The sequence below is a fragment of the Oncorhynchus nerka genome, linkage group LG27 (genome assembly GCF_034236695.1).
Source record: "Oncorhynchus nerka isolate Pitt River linkage group LG27, Oner_Uvic_2.0, whole genome shotgun sequence".
Classification (NCBI taxonomy): domain Eukaryota; kingdom Metazoa; phylum Chordata; class Actinopteri; order Salmoniformes; family Salmonidae; genus Oncorhynchus; species Oncorhynchus nerka.
The window spans coordinates 87492423-87506600 of NC_088422.1; the positions used below are offsets into that span (position 1 = coordinate 87492423).

The 14178-nt window shown below is 44.7% G+C and overlaps 1 protein-coding gene across 1 annotated transcript; it reads left to right on the top strand.

Annotated features, from left to right (window-relative positions):
- Positions 1–3785, top strand: tlnrd1 (talin rod domain containing 1). Its single transcript, XM_029644634.2, has one exon. The coding sequence runs from the start codon at positions 1989–1991 to the stop codon at positions 3051–3053; it is 1065 nt and encodes a 354-aa protein (XP_029500494.1). The 5' UTR covers positions 1–1988; the 3' UTR covers positions 3054–3785.
- The last annotated feature ends 10393 nt before the right edge of the window (positions 3786–14178 follow it).

Consider the following 14178-nt stretch of genomic DNA (forward strand, 5'->3'; position numbering starts at 1 on the left):
GAAACACGAAACACATAATTAAAGTCCAAATGAGCGCACTGTAAAGACGCGACTCATTCTAATAGAATCCAACAGCTGTGTTATAGCAGTCAATATGAGCAGTGTAAAATAAGTTTGGATTTGTATAAGTAAGAACGGCGCGGTCTCGGAGTATCACACGTTTTGATTGATTTTGAGAAGGGAAACCAAGGTAACCAAATAAATGAAATATGGGGCGGACTGTCGGTCATTTTGGAGAACTGCGTTTTGGGTGTAACTTTGCCCTTATACCGGTAGTCGAATGCACCCACGTCGGGGCCTCGGGAAGGGCTGGCTCATGGCAGAGGGAGCAGTCTGCCCTAAAATCCGGACCATAAAACTCACCAAGAAAGCAAACAACTATCCGGGACAACTGTGGAATCGTATTGGACCATTTGATGAACGCGCACCGGGATTTTTTGCTCTATATTGACGAGCCAGATAGACCGTAAACACAGTTTTAAAGTTACATATTATTTCAGCGGAAGGCTATCATTTTTTTGCCTCGCTGCCTGCGTTGCTACTTCGCTACAATCAAGCCGTTTTAGTGCGACCACACCCTCTCTGCTTCCTGATACTAGGCAACACAGAATATGTAGCGGGAGAGAGCAACAACTGACTTTCAGTTTGGAATCCCCACCACTCATTTTTCACTGATGTCTTGTTGTCGACCGACATGTTAGTTGTGAAAGATTGTTTCAGATGTGTTCAGGAGGTTAGGTCATCATTTCAACAGGGACACGACTGCTATGGATATCAAAACCGAAACCCGACACAGGATACTCCGGACAAGACATTCACGCCCTGCGTTTTGCTAAGAAGTGCTTATGGACAATAGATATGCCTATGGAATCGAACCTGCCGGACGAACAAGTGTCTATCACGGGACTGTGTATGAAAAAGAAGAGGTTGAAAGTCGCGGGAGGGCCAGTGCAATTGGCCTGTTGCGTTTTTGGAGCCTTCTGTTTGGGAAGACTCATGTAATGATGATGCAGGAAAGGCAGAGGAAGCGAGGAGTGGTCGAACGGAACTGTCTGGGTGGTACTCTCCTTGTAACTGTAATGAGCCAGCCTCCCGGTCAAACTAGGGTGGTCAAATTTAGTGGGAACTCTTCAACGGACAATACGGTTCACATACACCCTGCATTCAAGCAAGCAGGTATTTTAAAACCCTATCGTGTTCTCGAGTAAATTTAATCAGAAAAAAGGACACGTCTTAAAATTGTAGTTAAAATATTATCAGATCGATAATATTTTTTTATTTTATTAAATTCATAACTTTTAATATTATCTTTGTACAGTCAGCACTTAGCCTGAAGTATAGGCACCTTGGTGGCACTGCAGTTTTGTGTGTGATTTTATTACAATTAACCTGTGAATTTTTCTGTTTTGCGAAAACCTGGGACGAAAATTGATATTAGCAGGTGGTTGAAGTTTTTTTCCAGGGCATTTGATTTAATATGTAAACATGACAACGAATAAGTTATAAACACTGAGTAAATGAAAAGTTATAATTTGAAGGGATTCTCGTCACAAAAAAATGTAAAGGAAGGAACTCCCATTGACGAGTAAGTGTTTAGAATAGTTCATTTCATAGATCATAGCTCAAAACCAAGTTACTAATTTAACCCCAACAGAATTCCTATCCATACTTTGTATGAGAATAATGAGCTGGAGTACCATGACTTAGAACTTCTATTTTGATCTCTGCAAATGTTTACTTTGAGAATACAATGCCCTGTGCTTTTTTGCAATCTCACATTGCCACATACAGTGGACTACATGTACTCTGAAGGACTATAAGGAATATTCTCTGGCCAGTTCAAACTCACAGTTTTACACTTATAGGGGTGTGGGTTATCGTTAATAACAATGTCTTAAACTACGCTTTCTGACCATGGAGTGTGTGACGACGTAAAACACGTTTCTCATTGAAATCCCCCACAAATCGAGCAGCTTGACCCCCCTACTATGGCTAGTAGTGGCTCAGGGAGGTCAGCTAGCGAGGGTTCCAGCAGCACACAGAGCAGCAGCTTGCAGCAGAGGAAGAAGCTCTCGTCCATCTGTGACACGTGTAAGGGCAAGATGCAGCTGGTTGCCGACCTCCTCCTGCTCTGCAGCGAGACACGGCCCGTGGTCACCGCGGATGGCGTGGCGGTGGCCGAGACCTTCGAGCAGTGCCGCGACACGGTCATCGCCCGCACGAAGGAACTCTCCATCCTCACCCACGACATCCAGTCGCAGCTCAACATGGGCCGCTTCGTCGAGGTGGGAGACCGCTTACTAGAGATGGGGGACCTGGTGGTGTCGTTGACCGAGTGTTCGGCGCACGCTGCATACCTAGCAGTGGTGGAGACCTCGGGTTCTCAGCCGTGTCTGCCAGGGCTGGTGGACCGCTACAAAGTGACACGGTGCCGCCACGAGGTGGAGCAGAGCTGTGGCATCCTCCGGGTCACTCCGCTGCCAGACCTCACGCCCCAGCTTCTACTGGAGCTATCTCAGAACATCTCCTGCAACCTCAAGACCCTGACAGATGCCTCGGGCCTGGCCAGCGAGAGGTCCAAGGACCGCTTCGCCAAAGAACAGTTCAAGCTCAGCGTCAAGAGCATTAGCACGAGCGGCACGGCCCTCTTGGCCTGTGTCCGGGAAGTCAAGACGCAGCCCAGCGAGCTGACGCGCAACCGCTGTGTCCTGTTCAGCGCGGCGCTGGTCCAAGCGGTAAACGCATTGGTCGGGTTTGCCACGGAACCACAGTTTTTAGGCCGGGCGGCGAGCGTGTCACCCGAGGGGAAGGGTGTGCAGACGGCAGTTCTGGGCGGCGCCATGAGCGTGGTGTCAGCGTGCGTCCTTCTCACTCAGGGCCTCCGGGACGTCTCCCAGCATCCAGAGAGCAGCACCAAGATGGCGGACTACAGGGAGCGCTTGCGCAACTCGGCCTGCGCGGTGTCGGACGGCTGCACCCTGCTCTCACAGGCGCTAAGGGAGAGGTCTTCACCCAGGACTCTACCGCCAGTCAATTCCCATTCTGTCAATTAGTTTAATAAAGAAATATAAATAAACCCATTCTAAAAGTGATCGTGGATGAGAAAATCCCATCTCTATCTCCTTGTTTTGGCATACCAAAGAGACGCTCGGATTGGCCCTGTTCGTTTAGGGTCGGGAGGTTGAGTGAGTGCAGAGAGAGAACACAAAGGAAGGAGTCTGGATCTGGTTCTACGATTGAGATAGGTGTGCTGTGTTTGGACTTTTACTGAGCTTAAAGTAACAACATCGGAAAACAAGGTTTTGGTTGCGCTGGATGTGACCAGAACCTCACCATAAGAAACTGACAACTTATAAACTCAGTCTCCAATCTACATACACCTGTTGACCTGCTCTTTGCCAAAAACAAACATACAATGATCTTAAAACCTGATCAAGTTTACCTCAGTTTTCAGCTATTGGTGAAAACGCCAGATATGAAATGATGGATGTAGCCTGCCGTGTGTGTGACCTATCACCTATGACCTATGGACCCCCAGGTGACCTCTAGTAGAAGTACATGTGCTCTAGTGAGAGTAGGAAGTAAGAAGAAGACTGTCCTTCATGGCTTGTGTTTTTCAATGTGTGAAATTCTTCAAATGGGTAAAAGCTGCTGTGAGTGTGTACCATAGGTTTTACACTATCTACCAGACTTACCATAGTATTGTTCATGTGGTTGGTTGTTTTGGATCATGCATGTATAAATTAGTATTTATTTCGACTATTAAAAAAGGTTGTTTCTCATAAGCGCTGCTCTCAGATCAGTCTTTGTGTCAGCATACCGTTAATATAAATGACTCTGTGTTATAACAACCAATACTTCACTATGTGATGTAGACAGTCACATTTAACCCTAAATGCTCCACAAATCACTTATAATCTATGTTTATATTGTATAAAGGGTGGTTTAAGGGTTTGACACATTTGGTAGAGCACTAGATGTGAGGCCCTGTAGTATCACCCTGGTATTGTATGACATTTGCTTGTACATTATTTATGAGCTCTCCATGTAGACCTCTTAATGGTTTATGAAGGCTTCATTTACCCTCACAAGATGGACCTTGTTTAAAACGTGACCATAAAGACAGTGTGTAGCTACCATGATTTAACAAGGTGAAACACAGTAGTTAGAAGACTGTTTTTCTCTCTCTCTCTCTCTCTCTCTCTCTCTCTCTCTCTCTCTCTCTCTCTATGTCGATCTCTCATGTGTTTGAAATATTGTGATGATTGATTGATAGCTAGATTTGATCATCATTATTTGTTCTGAAATCTGATTTGATATGATGAAAGAATATGGGCCCATTAACATGATGTATATGTTGTCTGTAGTAACATGAAGGAACAGGTGCTAGTGGGGACTATTACAGATGATGATTAATAACAGCCTTTATTGCCTGAAAGAAAACACACGCTCTACTCTGACGGAAATTAGCCATGTAAATTAATTCAGGTTGCCATGTCAGCCAGATATGTAATTATATCACATAGCCTTTAACACAGGATTTCAAAGTACAATACAGCAGTTTGTTGTGGTTTGTTTCATTCACTATGAGGTGGTGTAACCCTGGGCCTGTATTCATAAAGCCTCTCAGGGTATGAGTGCTGATCGAGAATCAGTTTAGTTTCATTCACTATGAGGTGGTGTAACCCCGGGCCTGTATTCACAAAGCCTCTCAGGGTAGGAGTGCTGATCTAGAATCAGTTTAGTTTCATTCACTATGAGGTGGTGGACTGTATTCACAAAGCCTCTCAGGGTAGGATCTGATCTAGAATCAGTTTAGTTTCATTCACTATGAGGTGGTGTAACCCGGGCCTGTATTCACAAAGCCTCTCAGGGTAGGAGTACTGATCTAGAATCAGTTTAGTTTCATTCACTATGAGGTGGTGTAACCCCTGTATTCACAAAGCCTCTCAGGGTAGGGCCTGTATTCACAAAGCCTCTCATTCACAAAGCCTCTCAGAGGTAGGAGTACTGATCTAGAATCAGTTTAGTTTCATTCACTATGAGGTGGTGTAACCCCGGGCCTGTATTCACAAAGAATCTAGAATCAGTTTAGTTTCATTCACTATGAGGTGGTGTAACCCCGGGCCTGTATTCACAAAGCCTCTCAGGGTAGGAGTACTGATCTAGAATCAGTTTAGTTTCATTCACTATGAGGTGGTGTAACCCCGGGACTGTATTCACAAAGCCTCTCAGGGTAGGAGTACTGATCTAGAATCAGTTTAGTTTCATTCACTATGAGGTGGTGTAACCCCGGGACTGTATTCACAAAGCCTCTCAGGGTATGAGTGCTGATTTAGAATCAGTTTAGTTTCATTCACTATGAGGTAGTGTAACCCCGGGACTGTATTCACAAAGCCTCTCAGGGTATGAGTGCTGATTTAGAATCAGTTTAGTTTCATTCACTATGAGGTAGTGTAACCCCGGGACTGTATTCACAAAGCCTCTCAGGGTATGAGTGCTGATTTAGAATCAGTTTAGTTTCATTCACTATGAGGTAGTGTAACCCCGGGACTGTATTCACAAAGCCTCTCAGGGTAGGAGTACTGATCTAGAATCAGTTTAGTTTCATTCACTATGAGGTGGTGTAACCCCGGGACTGTATTCATAAAGCCTCTCAGGGTAGGAGTGCTGATCTTAGAATCAGTTTAGTTTCATTCACTATGAGGTGGTGCAGGCCAAGGCCTGTATTCATAAAGCCTCTCAGGGTAGGAGTGCTGATCTGGAATCAGTTTAGTTTCACTCACTATGAGGTAGTGTAACCCCGGGCCTGTATTCACAAAGCCTCTCAGGGTAGGAGTGCTGATCTAGAATCAGTTTAGTTTCATTCACTATGAGGTGGTGTAACCCCGGGACTGTATTCACAAAGCCTCTCAGGGTAGGAGTACTGATCTAGAATCAGTTTAGTTTCATTCACTATGAGGTAGTGTAACCCCGGGCCTTTATTCATAAAGCGCCTCAGGGTAGGAGTGCTGATCTAGAATTAGTTTAGTTTAATTCACTATGAGGTGGTGCAGGCCCAGGCCTGTATTCATAAAGCCTCTCAGGGTAGGCGTGCTGATCTAGAATCAGTTTAGTTTCATTCACTATGAGGTGGTGCAGGCCCAGGCCTGTATTCATAAAGCCTCTCAGGGTAGGAGTGCTGATCTAGAATCAGTTTTACATCATCATGAGTAAGATTAAATGGAAAGAGGGGACCTGATCCTAGATCAGCACTCTACCCTGCTGCTTTATGAATACAGGTCCTGATACTGAACATTAATAACTGACCAGTCATAGACTGAACAACTTTGCAAGACAGAGTGACGGCCCTGCTAGTATCACTTGGATGAAAGACAACAGGTATAATATATGATTTATTCTTATACGTTCTTAGTGTGTTTTAGCATTAACATATAATATGATAACATTTATAATAAACGTTTTATGTGGCAAGGGGTCTACTGAGATAAACCAATGCATAATCGGGTTATAACATGCTTATGTCTCACAACACATCAACGTGTTAGTACGTCATACAGTGACTGTTGGCTTCAAGTGTTAACTACCGTTCAGTGTGTTTTAGTTTTCATCTAACTCAAGGTCACTCCATGTTGTGTCAGCTTCATTGTTCCTCTGAAAATGTCCTCAGAGGCCCCGTCCAGTCTTCCTACGCACCCAAGTACGAATACACACACTGAGGATAGACCCTGATCTGTTCCGTTTGTTATCGTAGCGCTTCACCATAAGCACATCTCGCCCCTCTCGCTAGAGGGACTCCCAATCATGGCCAGTTGTGATACAGCCTGGAATCGAACCAGGGTCTGTAGTGACGGCTCTAGCACTGAGATGCAGTGCCTTAGAGCGCTGCGCCACTCGGGAGCCCATGTCCATGTGTGTGTTTGATGTCTGTGTGTCCCTATCTCACCTTTGCCACCACACATATGGAAAAATCATCCTCTTTGACCCAGCCTAAACTTTGTCCCCTCACACGCACGCGCACGCACGCGCACGCACGCACGCACGCACACACACACACACACACACACACACACACACACACACACACACACACACACACACACACACACACACACAAAATCCACAGGCCCACCACACTCACTCCTCTTTCTGAGACAAAGCCCCCATAAACTGGTGCTCTTGACCGACGTTTAGCTCTCAAATCCCGCTTTAATGAAAAGGTTATGATGTAGGGACGAGCAGCGTTCGGCATCTGAGGATGGGTCTTAACTGAATCCCCGTCCTAACTCACACCAGCCCGACTGACTGCAGGTCAATCTGTCATTCAGTGGTTTTATCCAGTGGTATTGATCATAGTGTTCAGTGGTATTCTGTGTTGTTTCTAATCTGAGGGATGTTTTGACTACTATTTCTCACACAGTTGTATGAGATTAGGATTGCTGATTTAGGATCGGTTTTGCCATTTAGATTACAATGAATATGATTACATGGACATTAGGTGCCTGATCCTAGATCAGCACTCCTAATCTGAGTCATTCCTAATTTGTATATGGCCCATGATCTCTATATTTTGAAAGAACAGAAGTAGATCACGTTTGTGTTGAGGTTATAATCTGGGTGTAACAACGTAATCTTGACCAGTTTACAACAGGTTATAATCTGGGTGTAACGAAGTCTTTTCGACCAGTTTACAACAGGTTATAATCTGGGTGTAACAACATAATCCTGACCAGTTTACAACAGGTTATAATCTGGGTGTAACAAAGTCTTTTCGACCAGTTTACAACAGGTTATAATCTGGGTGTAACAACGTAATCTTGACCAGTTTACAACAGGTTATAATCTGGGTGTAACAACGTAATCTTGACCAGTTTACAACAGGTTAATCTGGGTGTAACAAAGTAATTCCGACCAGTTTTTCCAGTTGGGAGTGTACATGGCTGAAATGACTAACTGTCATTCACACTACCAGCTCTCACAGTCTCACATCAGATTTAGACGTTCATCCATGTTTCTCAAATGTCAAATTTCAAAGTAGTTCCAAACGCAAATATCTAAATGTTTGAGGTTACATTTCGGCATTAACTCCAAATTCTTAAGTTTAGGCATTAACTCCAAATGGTTAAGATCAGGGTTAAGGTTTGGGATTGGCTTAATGTTTTAATATTGAAAAAAACAAACATTATATTGCTGGATTGCAACCTTTGTAATCAGTGGCAGTTGTTTACACCAATTCACCATCCCTGTCTATAATTCCCTAGCAAAACCAACATCTATTTTAAGGTAAAAGCGCTCACTGTTGCCCCTAGTGGCCGTTTTCCTCGTCATCTCCCGACGTCCTCAGACATGGATGGACATCAAATAATGACTTTTGTCACAGGTGACCTGGCTACATTCAGAACAGTGCCCAATTATTTCAAACACTGCACCACTGTAACACCGTCACGGCGTGAGCACTGTTCATTTCCTAAGTGACCTAGTATTCTACAGCCTTCCTGTCTGTGTCCTGGCAGGAAGGGGGAGAAAGGTATTTATGTGTGTGTGTGTGTGCGTGCGTGCGTGTGTGTGTTTGTGTGTGTGTGTGTGTGTGTGTGTGTGTGTGTGCGTGCGTGCGTGCGTGCGTGCGTGCGTGTGTGTGTGCGTGTGTGTGTGTGTGTGTGTGTGTGTGTGTGTGTGTGTGTGTGTGTGTGTGTGTGTGTGTGTGTGTGTGTGTGTGTGTGTGTGTGTGTGGAGATTCCCTAGAAACACACTACTTCAATACAGGTACGACCGGAAGTGACTTTTTCGTAGCAGGTTAGGAGAACTTCAAATCACATCAAATGTTATTAGTCACATGCGCCGAATACAACAACCTAACAGTGAAATGCTTACTTACGAGCCACTAACCACGAATGCAGTTTAAAAAAAATACGGATAAGAATAAGAAATAAAAGTAACAATTAATTTAAGAGCAGCAGTAAAATAACAATAGCGAGACTTTATACAGTGGTGTACCGTTACAGAGTCAATGTGCGGGGAAACCGGTTAAGTTGAGTTGGGCATGTAAAACGTCTGCCATCTTAAACTTACACAGCAGGTTAGGTGAATTAGGTTAAGGTTAGGAAAAGGGTTGGGGTTAGCATCTATCGAAAAAATGCTCTCCATACCTGCTACGAAAAGTCAGTTCTGGTCTAGGGTTAAAATTAGGTTATGGGGTTAGATTTAGGGTTAGGAAAAATAGGATTTTGAATTGGAATTAATTGTTGGTCCCAAAAAAGTTATGGTTATGTTTAGGGTTAGGGGTTAAGGTTAAGGTTAGGTTCAGGGGTTAGGGAAAATAGGATTTTGAATGGGAATCAATTGTTGGTCCTCACAAGTATAGCAAGACATAGCTGTGTGTGTGTTGGTGAAGCCCCTAAAACTGTTAGTCCACAACAGGAAATCAATAGCCCCGGCTATCAGGAGACGCTTCCTTTCCTTCACAGCACTAAATGTCAGAGGCATCATTTTCAAGGGTTTCGCCCCATTTCCTGCCTGGGGAGGGTAGGCTTTGCCTATCCCAGTCCCCAGCCAGTCCCCAAGAGCCGACAGCAAGCAGCTCCCATCCCGGTCTTACCCAGTGCTGACATCATCAGAGTTTGTCTGTAACAGACTGGGAGATAGACCGCTGCTTTCCCTGAGAGGAGGCAAGGCTGTTGCTGTTGTGTTGTGGCTGTTCAGAGTTCAACCACAGAGCAGACTCACTCACACATAGACATTCACTTGCACTGTTAGGAGAGACACAATCAGATGTAAAGGTTATTAGTATTTTATGTCATGGTTTTGACCTTGGATGGATGAATGAATGAATAAATGAATGAATGAATGAATGAACAATCACATTAATGAATGAGCAAATTAATAAATGGATGTATAGATGAATGAATGACTGAGAGAACCAACAACTGAATGAATGAATTGTGGTGAGCCGTGAAGAATTCATCTCACTACGTAGCTGCAGGACATTGTGCCAATCAGGCCTGGCACACCTGCAGCTGTTGAAACATTTGTGCCAGTTTGGCAGTGAAAAAATAATCTGAGGAGCAGAGAAGACGCATTGCTGTGTTGCTGAGCCTCGCCAGAAATGATTTATTCAAGCCTTTATTGAATTAGAGTTGAGAGTTTGATAACCTTTATGTTGATAATCTTTATGTTACATAGTTTACCTCTTGAAGAGGAATCTTTATTGTGGTGAGTTGTCACCTTTTGAAGATTATCATCATGGTACAAGATGAATAAAGTGGCACCGTGAGCGTCTGTTGGACCCTAAAACCCTTTCTACGGTCCAGTGAGCGCCACCAACCCCCTGAATGAATGGATTAATGAATTTAATCTTCCCTGGGGTAAAGCAGATCTGAAAGCACAATCTGAAAGTCTATTTTTGGAAAGGTTTAGTAAAGTTGCTCCAGTGCTCCAGCACAGCTGACATGTAACCCCAGACCTTACTGTTAGCAGACAGCTAGTTGATCCCATGTACATTATTGATAGACTTACCTGATCAGGTGGCAGTATTACCATGAGGCTAACACCACTTGTCAAACTGTTCACAACAGATCCCATTACATGTGGAGGCGACAGAGAGCTAGCGGATTCATTTACAGTATTAGCCATGTTGTATCCAAGATGGCCGAAAAATACAATGTAAACTGCCAACAGTTTTGTTCTATGTTCTCAAAGACTCAGCTCTAGGATCAGCTTCCCCTCCCCAATCCTGGCCTTAACTATTGGTGGAGAAATGTTTTAGAACTAAGAGGGGTGAATGTGTTATGAAGCTGAGTGGTGAGGATTTCAATGTGCTAAACTTTTAACCTCTTTCAGTACAGGGACTACTGAATATATGTAGGGGGTTATATTGAGGGAAGTATGGGTGGTGATCAGAAGAGAGGAAATGTATTTTTAAAGAGTGAAACCTGGAGGTACTACCAGAACATGTCAATTAAGAACATATATCTTTGTTTTCTGTTGCAAAAAGTGTTGCTACCATGTGCACTACTGAACACGACCCTGGTGACCTGTCACATCTCTATTCCATTATTATGGTCTGGCATGATGAAACATCTCCTCCAAGCCTTATTTAGACAGGAGGGGGATTCTGCCTCTGTAGATTCTGTCTCTGTGGTTGCTCATTACCTAGAGAGTGTATGATCAGTGGGCCAGAGCAGCAGCTGGTTCTTGGGTGCGCACACACACACGCACACGCACACACACACACACACACACACACACACACACACACACACACACACACACACACACACACACACACACACACACACACACACACACACACACACACACACACACACACACACACACACACACACACACACACACACACACAGCTAGGGTGAGTGAAAGCCTACCCCCTGGGACACATGATACCCCACCCAAAATGTCTAAATACTTCCCCCATTCTGCCCACATACCCACTCAACTCAACCTTCAAGTCATATGCTTTTGTTCTGTGGACCCCTCCTTCCTCTCTATCTCTCTTTTCTGGTGTCTCTCTTTCTCTATCTCTATTTTCTGTTTTCTGGTGTCTCTCTCTCTCTGGACTTTCTCTCTGGTCTCCCTCTTTCACTGACTTCTATCTTTCTTTCTGGTCTCTCTCTCCCCCCATCTCTCCTTATTTGTGATGTCTTCATCCTCCTACACGGCTAGTTACACATCAAAGGCCTGGGAGTGTTTAAGGCAGAAGTCTAAGTGATGCCAACTGTGATCATGTGAAACAGTTGTCTGATTGTTAAAGGTTGTCAGTATACAGAGAACCGTCATTTTATGGTCAGGAGGATCAAGCCTGTAGAAACCAACTACAATCCACAATCAAATGGTTATAATCTATATTGAACTAAATACTTTCACTGAAAAGCTAACATTACATATATGTATACTGTACATGTATTTGTATACATACTACATAAATAACTTGATCAAAGATACATTAGCCATATTGATTTCCCTACACATAGAGATGTTAGGCATGATAACATAACAAATGCCTCCGTTTTGATTATGCACTGAAACAATAATACCTACAATGCAGGCAGAGGCTTTTATCCAAAGCATCTTACAGTACTACTTGCATACAGTTTGGTATGGGTGGCCACAGCAGGATACACATCCACAACCCTAGTGATGCAGGTGCTCTACCATGCCCTACCAGCTGAGCCATTCAGGACCACAGATAATAACTGAACTGAGTAGATTTCATGTGAAGACATGAATTGTCCCCTATTGTCCTTCTCCTGCCCTGACCTCTGACCTTGAGGTGTTATTACAGGTGATGTTAAGTGACCATCCCATCGTTGTTCTCTGAACTCCGACCCTGACAGCTGCTCTCTGCACTTTAAGGGAGAACACCCTTGGAAACTTGGCTGTCTCTCAAGTCCATTTTTAATTCCAGTCCTGCCCCTCCCTTCCTCTGCCGTTGTCTCGTTATGAGGGGGAGAGTTAGAGCCTGTTTGACCTCTGAACTCTTCTGAACAAGGTCTGGCCCTACCGAGGTATGGTTGTGTTGCTGTTGAGAAATGGGACAGTGGTGTCTTTGTGTGGCTCTGAATACATCATTAACTCACACACCCCTGTTAGGTGACTGGACACTGGATGGCTCTGTTTGAGCCACAATGGTTGATGTTTCAACAGTGTACTCAGAGGGGTTGCACATACACACACACACACACACATACACACACACACACACACACACACACACACACACACACACACACACACACGAGGCCGTTTCCCACCCTTCCCGTGTCCTGTCCCCAGCCGGGGCGACCCCACCCTGCTCACTATTGTCTGACTGAGGACCCACAGCACACACACACACACACACACACACACACACACACACACACACACACACACACACACACACACACACACACACACACACACACACACACACACACACACACACACACACACACACACACACACACACACTCAGCAGGATAGAGCTTGATGCTTGACCTCCCTGATTCCATTGTTTTAAGTAAACTTATTAAAAGCCACCTGTGAGTCTGTCTGTATGGAGTTTCCCACAGATCATGTCCCCTACCACCTGTCAAATCCCCTGCTACCAAGCCAGGGCTCACCAGTAGTTTGTCTGGTAAATTCCCTCTTGTGTAGAGATCAGTGCTCTAGCCAGGGCCCACCAGTAGTTTGTCTGGTAAATTCCTCTTGTGTAGAGACCAGTCCTCTAGCCAGGGCTCACCAGTAGTTTGTCTGGTAAATTCCTCTTGTGTAGAGATCAGTGCTCTAGCCAGGGCCCACCAGTAGTTTGTCTGGTAAATTCCTCTTGTGTAGAGACCAGTCCTCTAGCCAGGGCCCACCAGTAGTTTGTCTGGTAAATTCCTCTTGTGTAGAGACCAGTCCTCTAGCCAGGGCCCACCAGTAGTTTGTCTGGTAAATTCCTCTTGTGTAGAGACCAGTCCTCTAGCCAGGGCTCACCAGTGGTTTGTTTGGTAAATTCCTCTTGTCTAGAGACCAGTCCTCTAGCCCGTGCTCACCAGTAGTTTGTCTGGTAAATTCCTCTTGTGTAGAGATCAGTCCTCTAGCCAGGGCTCACCAGTAGTTTGTCTGGTAAATTCCTCTTGTGTAGAGACCAGTCCTCTAGCCAGGGCCCACCAGTAGTTTGTCTGGTAAATTCCTCTTGTGTAGAGACCAGTCCTCTAGCCAGGGCTCACCAGTGGTTTGTCTGGTAAATTCCTCTTGTCTAGAGACCAGTCCTCTAGCCAGGGCCCACCAGTAGTTTGTCTGGTAAATTCCTCTTGTGTAGAGACCAGTCCTCTAGCCAGGGCTCACCAGTGGTTTGTCTGGTAAATTCCTCTTGTCTAGAGACCAGTCCTCTAGCCAGTGCTCACCAGTAGTTTGTCTGGTAAATTCCTCTTGTCTACAGACCAGTCCTCTAACTCAAGGGTGGGTGATCCCCAGTCATCAGACGGTGAGAGTAAACAGGGTATAGGCTAGCTCATCAAAGGTTCAGTAAAAACATTGGTTGAGTAAAAGGTTGTCAGTTTCAAAGAAACTAAGGTTAGGGGAAAGTTGACCGGAAGGCAGAATATTAAAGACATTTCAGTGGTGAGTTTCAGAAAGCCTCTTAGCTAACATGTTACTTTATTTTATTGACGAAACAGACTAAGACACGGACTGGCC

Excerpts from the sequence above, each read along its gene's own strand:
- tlnrd1 (XM_029644634.2), top strand. The coding sequence starts at position 1,989 with ATGGCTAGTAGTGGCTCAGGGAGGTCAGCTAGCGAGGGTTCCAGCAGC.